This window comes from Poecilia reticulata, linkage group LG17, assembly GCF_000633615.1.
Source record: "Poecilia reticulata strain Guanapo linkage group LG17, Guppy_female_1.0+MT, whole genome shotgun sequence".
Taxonomy (NCBI): domain Eukaryota; kingdom Metazoa; phylum Chordata; class Actinopteri; order Cyprinodontiformes; family Poeciliidae; genus Poecilia; species Poecilia reticulata.
The window spans coordinates 765,743-775,536 of record NC_024347.1 but is presented as its reverse complement, the minus strand read 5'-3'; the positions used below and the strand labels follow the sequence as shown (position 1 = coordinate 775,536).

The 9,794-nt window shown below is 41.4% G+C and overlaps 1 protein-coding gene across 1 annotated transcript; it reads left to right on the top strand.

Moving 5' to 3' along the window:
- Positions 1–2: 2 nt before the first annotated feature.
- LOC103479182 (solute carrier family 22 member 13-like) lies at positions 3–3,705 on the top strand (the record flags this gene model as incomplete). Its single annotated transcript, XM_008433476.2, has 10 exons — positions 3–233; positions 316–419; positions 606–760; positions 852–1,020; positions 1,090–1,210; positions 1,987–2,081; positions 2,269–2,483; positions 2,565–2,673; positions 2,749–2,955; positions 3,040–3,705. Coding segments are annotated over 10 exons (1,455 nt in total), but the record flags the coding sequence as incomplete, so codon positions are not given.
- Between the last annotated feature and the right edge of the window lie 6,089 nt (positions 3,706–9,794).

Sequence of the window (9,794 nt, the reverse complement as noted above, 5' to 3'; positions counted from 1 at the left end):
GACACTGCAACACGGACTGGATCCTCAGAGCTGCTAACCTGACCACAGAGGAGCAGCTGAACCTCACGGTGCCCAGGGAGGAGGATGGGAGCTTCAGCCGGTGTCRGATGTTCGTCCCTGTGGACTGGGACATCCAGGATATCAGGGAGTATGGACTCAATGAGACAACAGGCTGCAGGGACGGATGGGTTTATGCTGGTAACATGCTGTATGAATCCACCATAGTTACTGATGTAAGTGTTGGAGTACAAACTCTTAACTTGTCATTCAGTCAATCAAGATCCACTGAAACATGCATGCTGTAAATGTTTGCAGTTTGATCTGGTGTGTGGCCAGTCGAACATGGTGGGAGTGATACAAACGGTGTTTCTGGCCGGAATCCTTCTGGGTTCTCTCATGTTTGGACCATTTGCTGAATCGTAAGTGGGAATAACAAAGCAGACTCATCTCCACTTTTTACAATGTCAGGTTTCTAGCCCTCAAATCTAGAGTGCCTTGCAAAAGTGACAAGTTGCAAACGCAAACTTTCCTGTGTTTCGATGGGCAACACATTTTCCCCTGTCTGACTTTCATTGCATCACTTTGGTCTCTCCTTACTCTTGCAGGTTTGGTCGTAAACGAGCAACTCAAATTCCAGCAGTGATATTGTTTGTGTTCACCTTGACAACAGCTCTGTCCCCCAGCATTTACTTATATTTAGCGTCCATTTTCTTCATGGGAGTTGGAGCTGGTGGATATCGAGTTAACTGTATTATACTGTGTATGTATATTTCATTTGTCGTTTTAATTGTGCATGCTTTTTAACAGTTTATCCATGCAAAACGTGTGTCTGTGCTTTTTCCTTGCTGCAGCCACTGAATGGATCGGCGTATCCAAAAGGTCCTGGGGGGCATGTGTGACGCAGCTCTTCGGCTCGATCGGTCAGTGCGTCCTGGCTGGTACCATCTACGGCATCAGAAAGTGGAGAGTGGCTCAGCTGATTGGGGCAGCGCCTCTTGCAGTGGTTATTGTCTACATATGGTGTGTTAGGATTTAAAAGTCAGCTGTTTCCAATTACCTTTTAAGTTACATTTAATTTTTCCTCACCAGGTTCATCCCAGAGTCAGCCAGGTGGCTGTTAAACAAGGGACGGACAGAGGAGGCAAAGCAGCTCATTGCCAAAGCAGCAGCCATTAACAAACAGCTGGTCCCTCACTCTCTGCTGGAAAAGGTTCAGGAAGCCAATTTACTGTTAAAGTATCAGTTTTCAGTAGAGATACACYGACTGGGATTGTTTTGTTCTTGAAAACTCATCTGGATTTGCAATTCAGAGGCCAGCCTGATACTCTATACCAGACATTTTAATAATCTTACATGATCTAGTCTTGTGATTGTGTAGCACTTATAGTTGTAGCTTCTCTTATCTTTTTGTTTAGCAGGAAGAGATATGTAGTCCCCAGCCAACTTTCTACAGCACATGATATGCTGCTTCATCATAGGTTCAGAAAGTTTCCTGAAACGTGTTGAGTTTTATTATTTGTTTCCAAAGATATATCAGACACACACAGCTACAGTCCTCTGTAAACTTGCAGCTTCCTGCTACTGATAAGGTTTTTATAGTTTACAACTATCTGTTTAGCTAATGCCTAGTTAGCTACTAGCTTGTAATGTTAGGCTATAGGTAACAGTAGCTTACTGTAGTGCTATCCTAGCATTACAGTAGCTAGCTGTAATACTAGGCTAATGCTAACACTTTGTCTATTCTGCTTTGACTCAGAAATAATTCAGCTTACAAAGTATTTTATTGAAATTCCAGTCTGTATACTTCCATAAATTGTTGTTTTGCCTTAAAATCTTCAAAATGTCTCCTTTATCAAATGATTAGTTGGACGTTTTTAGGTAATAATTTTGTCTTAATGTTTTGTCTGCRCAGTCATAATATATCAAATTGTTTTAACTGTATTTATCTAGGATTGAGTCCACTCTTAACCAGAATTTCTATCACAGGTTACAGTGAACACAACCCCAAACAATGGTGGCATGAAGATCATTTTTAGGTCCCCACTACTCACCAGATATTTCCTTACTGTTGTACTGGCTTGGTAAGTGAGTAATGCAAAACAAAAAAAAATGAACATTGCAATGCTCTGTAGAACAAATCAATATCTTTACTGTACTAAACCAGATGAGCTGAGTTTGGTTTATTCCAGAATAATTGACCAGCTGTCAACCTAAAATGTTAAATTAGTTGTTTCTGACTCTGACTACCTGACCTCTGCCTTTTTTCAGGTTTTCACTGAACCTTTGCATCTACTGCCTGTACTTAGACATGGGAAGCCTCGGCTTTAGCATCTTTTTGACCCAGTTCCTCTTTGGTGCTTTTGAAATACCTGCTAATCTACTCTCCATGTGGCTGTTGGAGATTTTTGGGAGAAAAGCGTTATTCATATTTACCCTGGCAATAGGAGGACTATCATCCTTGCTCATTGTGGCTGTTCCTCAAGGTAAACCTTTTGTATGGATTGGTATTACGCAACATGTAATGTTGGTCTAWTTGTCATTCTTTCTTTTGTCCCCTTTCCTAGAACATGCTCTCGCTGTTACGTCTTTGGCTGTGGCCGCTCGCTTCTTCCTGGTCTGGGGTGGTTCTGTAGCATGTGTCTACATCCAGGAGTTGAGTCCAACATCAGTTCGGTAGGARCTTGCTGTCAATGAAAAGTCACTAGTGTTTGGACAGCATTAGCAGTCAAGTCATCTAATACGTTTCAGACAAACTGCCACYGCTCTGGGCTCGATAGCGGCAAGAGCAGGAGTGTTACTGGCTCCGCTGCTGAACATGCTGACCGTGTACCACTGGGTCATCCCCATCGTCATCTCAAGCAGCCTGACAATCATCGGCGGAGTCCTCGGCTTCCTACTCCCAGAGACCAAGAAAACTGAGCTTCCTGAGACGGCTGAAGAGGCTGAGAAAAACAAGTAGACGAGTGTGGTTGATACAGATCTCTGGAGAACCTACWCATCATTTGTCATCTTTGACTTTTTTTACTTTCTGTCTTTCAGAGTCACACCATCAGAATCCCATTTACCTTCTGAGTCGACCAAGTTATGAACTTTTGCCTGTCTACCTATTTCAACATACAATACTGGCAACACCCATGGCAAATACTTACTCTGCAAGAACAGAGATTTGTTCTTTTACCTGGGGTTGCAAGAACAAGAGCTGAGTTCTTTGTGGCTCAAATCCAGAACTCCTGGGAAGCACACAACCTTCCTGTTGCTTTACCTCTGAGCTATACAGTCTCAGTTGTTTTGCAATCAGCAGGTTGAAGGTTTGATTCCAGCTTTTGCCTCCAGCCAAGTTACCTACTGATCTGTTTATTGGTGTATAAATGTGTAAAGTTCTCAGTGGTCAGTATGACTGAAACAGTGCTGCATAAATTTACGCGTCTTCCTACTACTCAAGCACATCTCAAGGAAAAACTGCCCAGAACGAACTGCAAGAATTAAATAACTCTGTTCATGTGGAATACTGTATATTGGACTTACTTTGAGGAGTCACAGATTTATAATTTTTTTCATATATTTCCTTCAAAATTAAGATTTTTATCTTATTGCTAAATTCTTTTTCATTGTCAAAATCAGCAAAATAAGCGCAGATGTGTGTAAAATGCAAATTTCATTGATTGTAACACTCGCACGTCACCTTTATTAGCCTGATGCAAACTGAACAAAAGCAAAATAAATACGGTTTAGACTGAAAGTGAATCTTGTTTGTGTTTCTGAGCCTCACATCTACAACATATGAGACAAGTGAACCTGAGGATCACTTAATTAGAGCATCCTCTGTCATCCTGCATCATTTCTTGACAACTAGAACCAGCTGCTGGGTCACCATCGTATCTGAGGGGCCAACCTGAGAAGAGATCACCGTGTCCAGTCAATATATATGTAAAAGTGACCTTTCATTAGATTCACTGATGAATGTAAGTCCACGGCACTGCGTGACGCAGTGGTTAGAGTAGATGCCCTGCATGCAGAGGCTGTAGRCCTCGACTCCCATCCTCAGTTCTTTTGCCACATCTTTCCTCTCTCTGCTCCTTTCATGTTGGATTACTGAAATGTGGAGGCCACTTGTACGGAAGAGGATTAGGGCCACTGGGGAAAAAAAATACAACAGTTCTGACTTTAATCTCAGAAGTCAGAATTCTGAGATTAAAGTCAGATTTCTTTTTTCTTTTTCCAGTGGTCCTAATCTTCTTCCGTAAACTTATGCCGAAAAAATTCTTAAAGTTTTTTTTAATCCCAATCAGTCCTGCATTTCCACGAATGGCCATCGGGGGGCGCAGTTTTTCAGCAAGATAGAGCCTGTTATTGCAGTACATGGGAATATGGGCTGCCTTTATCACGCAGATTAGATTTTTTGTTTTGTTTTGTTTTATCTTCATGTTTACCTGAATTAAATACATGTTTCCTACCCAAAAAAGGGTAAATATATCCTGTTTATGTTAAATGTAAAAAATGACTCAATCATGTCATAGTTCATACATTAAAAGTTTATTACACAAGTCACTGATGAATACATTCAGAGATAGGACTATTCATTTACAAGATACATTTTCATATATCTTCTCTTAAATCTTTGTTTGTGTCTATTAACAAAAAAATCTTCCTGCAAATCATTTGACATTATCCATAATATACTATGTACATAAATTGTTCTTTATTGAAAGAGTACTTGTCAAACAAAAAAAAATCTAACCTGATTGAATTTGGTAAAAATGTGTAATTTAGTTAGAGACTTACAGTTGATTTCTTTATAATGTGTATCCACTGGTTTGCCAGGGTTGGAGATGTAAACAGAAGTTAAAACAAAAGCTCGACATTAACCAAGCAAATCGTCCATCCAGCTGCTGCTTTCTGATTTCTGCGCAGTGTTGTTGCCTTCAGAGACCAACAGAGTATCTCCAAACACATCAACATTGCTTGGTTCCGCTACGGGGAGTAACTGTGCACCTGTGCCAAAAATGTCYCCAGCAAAAAGATCTATCTGAGTGGGAGGAGCCACTGTAGACGATGCGTCAGATCCGAGCAAATCGCTCAGTGAGTTAGAAACGTTGAAGTTGTTTGGCTGCACTGGAAACAGAGCTGTGCTGTCTGAAGWATGGCTAAGTCCAAAGATGTCATCAGGAAAGGCAGAAAATTGATTTGTGGAAACTTCTGCTCCATTTGGGTTGGGCGCGTCAAAAAGTAAAGGCTGAGAGAAGAGATTGTTGCTTGAGCCGAATATGTCGAAGTCAGCAATCTGGTCATTTGTTTGGTTGACTCCACTGAAAGGGTCTGGGTTGTCTTCTTGCTTTACGGATACTGAGTTGGGGTCAGGTGGTGGATCTGTCATTACGAGGGAAGCATCTGTCTCAGCTGACAGCGGCTGAGTGTCTATCAAGCTGAAATCATGAGGAAGAGCTGCAGAAGTCTCAGCTGAGGCACTCAGAAAGGAGGAACCTGCAAGGCTGAAGCTCTCAGACAAATCAAAGAAGTTGGTCTGATCTTGTGGGTTTTCAGCTCTGGAGCTGAAAAGTGTTTCACTGATCAGGTTTCCTCCCATTTCATCGGGTGCGTCAAGCAGTTTGTCTGAATTTGGAGGAGATTTGTGGGTACTTATCTGTATGGATCCTTCACCCACCTGGGTTGAACTCACAATTTCTTCGAAGTTATCAACAACAGGATGAGTTAAGCATCCATCACTGCTTCCTTCAGGTGTCGACTGAATGACTGATTCTTCTGGGTCTGGGTTTGGTAAAGTCGTGTCAGTCAGGAGGATTTCAGGTTGTTTTTCTGGATCACTTGCAGACTGATCTGTAGCTACAGTGATATTTAAGTCCGATTCTTGATCAGCTGGGTTTTCTTCAATTTTCTCTGGAGTTGGCAGATCCTCACTGGTTTCTTTGATGGATTCCTGGGACAACTTGACCGTCTCTATAGATGTGCTGATAGTTTCCTCAGAAAGCTCTGAGCTCGTCTGATTTGAAGCTTCTGGTTCCAAAGGTGCAACTTCTACRAAGTTATCATCAACAACAGGCTGAGTTAAAAGCTCATCACTGCTTCCTTCAGGTGTYGACTGAATGACTGATTCTTCTGGGTCTGGGTTCGGTAAATTCGTGTCAGTCAGGAGAATTTCAGGTTGTTTTTCTGGATCACTTGCAGACTGRTCTGTAGCTACAGTGATATTTAAGTCTGATTCTTGATCAGTTGGGTTTTCTTCAGTTTTKTCTGGAGTTGGYARATCCTCACCGGTTTCTTTGATGGATTCCTGGGACAAGTTGACCGTCTCTATAGATGTGCTGATAGTTTCCTTAGAAAGCACTGAGCTTGTCTGATTTGCAGATTCTGGTTCGAAAAGTACAACTTCAGAAATGTTCTCCTTCTCCTGATTCTCTTCTGTCTTAGTCTGTTGTTCCATCTCTGCTGTCTCATTAGCGGTATTATTTTTGGTATGTTTCTCAGGCTGTCCAGGTGTTTTTGTTGTGTCAAAGGATGACTGAAACAGTCTTCCAAACAGTCCACCACCAGGTTTCACATCAGTTTTCTTTGCATCCTTTGGTTCTGCTCTTGTTGCTTTGTCGTTACCAGTTGATGTAAACAGCTTTGTCAAAGGACTCCTTCCTTTGGACAAGGATCCTAGTTTGGTTTTTGAGTTTGTTCTTGGTAGAGCCTTCTTCTGAACTGCAGTGTTTTCTTTCTCACTGTTCGAACTGKTTGTCACCAACTGGGTTTCATTCATTTCAAGACTGGCCTCCTCTTCGATCACATGTCCTGCAGGATTTTGTGGACCATTCAGATCCTCAGAACCACATTTGCTGATCTGACCTGTTGAAGCAACATCTGGTTTCTCAGATGGTTCATGTTGTCGTGTATTATCTTCAGTCAAACTGGATATTTCTGTGTRACTTTGACAATCAAGTGAGTCTTTAACTTTCTCCACATCTTCTGTCAGAGTTGCATCATCCATTCGTGRCATTTCTTGCCTGGTCTSCACATCAGCATTGGACTCCAGGTTTGGTTTAGTTGTTGGGTCTCCATTGTCTTGACGTAGAGTCATCTCAGGGGTTCCATTAGTTTCTTCAAGTCCACTGTTTAAAGAATCTACTTTCATGTCATTGGTCTCTGTTTCATCCTGGGAGCGACTTGTAAGGCTTCGCTTCGATTGCTCTGGGGAGTTTTCAGATTCAGCTCCAGAGCCGATCTGGCTAGTCTGGTCGCACAAAGCCACGTCAACCTTCTGAGCAAATCGGACAGATTTCCGAACTTTATTTTGAGAGGCTTCCAGCTTGTCAGAAACTGGACTGTTCAGTTTTGAAAGGGTCACCACTCTTGCCTGAACTACTCTTTGGTTTTTCACAGAGGTGCGCAAAGGAACTTCACGCTCCGTTGGAGGGATGGGGATTTGGGCTGCTTTTGTTGAATCCTTCACTGACACTGGTTTTTCAGAGGGCGACKTCTTAGCTGAGATCAAATTTACTGTCTTAGATTGTTCCTTCCCTGCTGTGTTTGTCATTTCTTTCCTATAGTCAGGTTTCTCACTCCTCCAATGCTGTGATTCACCGACGRTAGCTGGTTTGCCAGCATCATGCACCTTATTTTTCAGCACTGGTGCATTTGTCGGCTGTGTTGGATTGGCCCTGGTAATGTTCCTCTCTGGAGGCCATCTTACTTTCAGCTTGCCATTAACATCAGCAACACTCTTATGCTCGCGCTCGTTTTTGCTAGCCGTCGCACTGAGCAGCTCAGCAGAYGTTTTTAAGTTGTTTTTGGTCATTTTGGATGTGGTTTTGGCATCAAGCTCATCTGTTCCTTTWTTTTTGTGAAGCCAGCGGTCTTTATGTTGTGTGTGCCCAAATACTTCGTAGTTCCCCTTTCTCTTAAACAACTGCTGGTAGTGGGAAATGCAGTASAACTCTCCATAAAGAGATGAATAGTTGTGAGTGCTGCAATGCAAACAAAAAAATATAGTTTAATATTTGTTTTTTAGTCTTTTTTACTCTGACTACTACTAGTGTGACGGCCAGCTATAAAGGATTGTAGAGGATTCTTTTTAACAGGTTTACAGCAAGATGTGYCTCACCTGAGCTTCTTCTTGCAGTGCTTACAGCAGAAACAGTTGTGGTGCAGGATTAGCTTATTGACCACCATTCTTTCCACCGGGTACACCGGTGTCAAGCAGGCAGAACACATCTCCTTGGCAGGTGACTGGAACTGTGATGGCGAAAACATAATTTCTTTTACAGTAAAGTTATGTTGCATGTTTATGTTTGGCCTTTGCCAATGCTGCACTTACAACACTCTAAGATTTCTTCCAGATCAAAGAGACACATTGGGAAAATGTCAAACTTCACACCGGTGAGACTGCTAGAAGCATTTCAGGAGTGTCTGACGAACATGCGACTTAAGGTTTGGGCAAATTTTAAATAAAAAAAATATGATGAGTTTAGCGACACAAAGGTCTGAGTAATTTCTTGAGATAATATGAGATCAAAGCTACAGTGAAGGTTCAGAAATATGGAGACATCTCCAGTCATCCATTTCTGTCAAAACATATTGGTTCCTTTAATGGAGGTCTTCTGGTCATCTATTTAAGTCACACTGAAATATTTCATGTCATCAAACTAATTTTGATAATTATTCAGAGACAACAGTAAATACAAAAAAAACCCTTTTAAACAACTATTGGGAAAAATGTATCCAAACCAAACTTTGTGTTGCTTTTAGAGATCCTTTAGGTAAATTTGTGTTGTCCAAAAGGCTCTATGCAAGTCATTTTTTTATTTTAGAGGTCTGGCAGTAATCATGAATCAGCAACATGCTCTGAAAAAAATTAACTTTTTGCTGTTGATGTTCARRCAAATTTATTAATTGAATCAACCATCAGCCATTATTTTATTTGTTTTACTAGACTAAATAGTGCTTGTAGGGGCTGCACAGTGGCGCAGTTGGTAGAGCTGTTGCCTTGCAGCACGAAGGTTCTGGGTTCGATTCCCGACCCCGGTCTTTCTGCATGTAGTTTGCATGTTATCCCTGTGCATGCGTGGGTTTTCTCCGGGTACTCCGGTTTCCTCCCACAGTCCAAAAACATGACTCTTAGGTTAATTGGCCTTTCCAAATTGCCCCTAGGTGTGAGTGTGTGTGTGCATGGTTGTGTGTCCTGTGTGTCTCTGTGTTGCCCTGTGAAAGACCTGTCCAGTGTGTACCCTGCCTCTCGCCCGGAAYGTTAGCTGGAGATGGGCACCAGCAACCTTCCCGACCCCACTGAGGGACAAGGGTGTAAGAAAATGGATGGATGGAAATAGTGCTTGTATCTATGGATCCTTGAAAACCACCTGCTCCATTCTGTGCAGCTCAGAATGTGAGGCTACATGCAGCGATACAGGAAGTCATGCTACATTATAGTTGGGAACTGATAAATATTAGTTTCCACAACACAATCTCAGACTTAAGGAGACCCACAATTTGCTAAGTTCTGTTAAAAGTAATCAACATTTCAAAAGGGAAGTCATTTTGCTGCAGTTTTTATTTTACTTAGGTAGAGTATTACCTATATTTTACTATATTTTAATTTATTATAACTCTGAAGGGTTTTATTTATTGCTCATTGCCAGGTACATTTTAAAATCTTGTTCATTTAGCTAAGATTAAGCAAGTATTTCATATTTACATATCTTCTAGCTTTATTTGATTAGAAAAATGTAGTTTATGCAGTTCTTATCAAGCTGATCTTGAGATTTGTAATGTGTCCTATTTGTTACTGATTAAAATAGTTT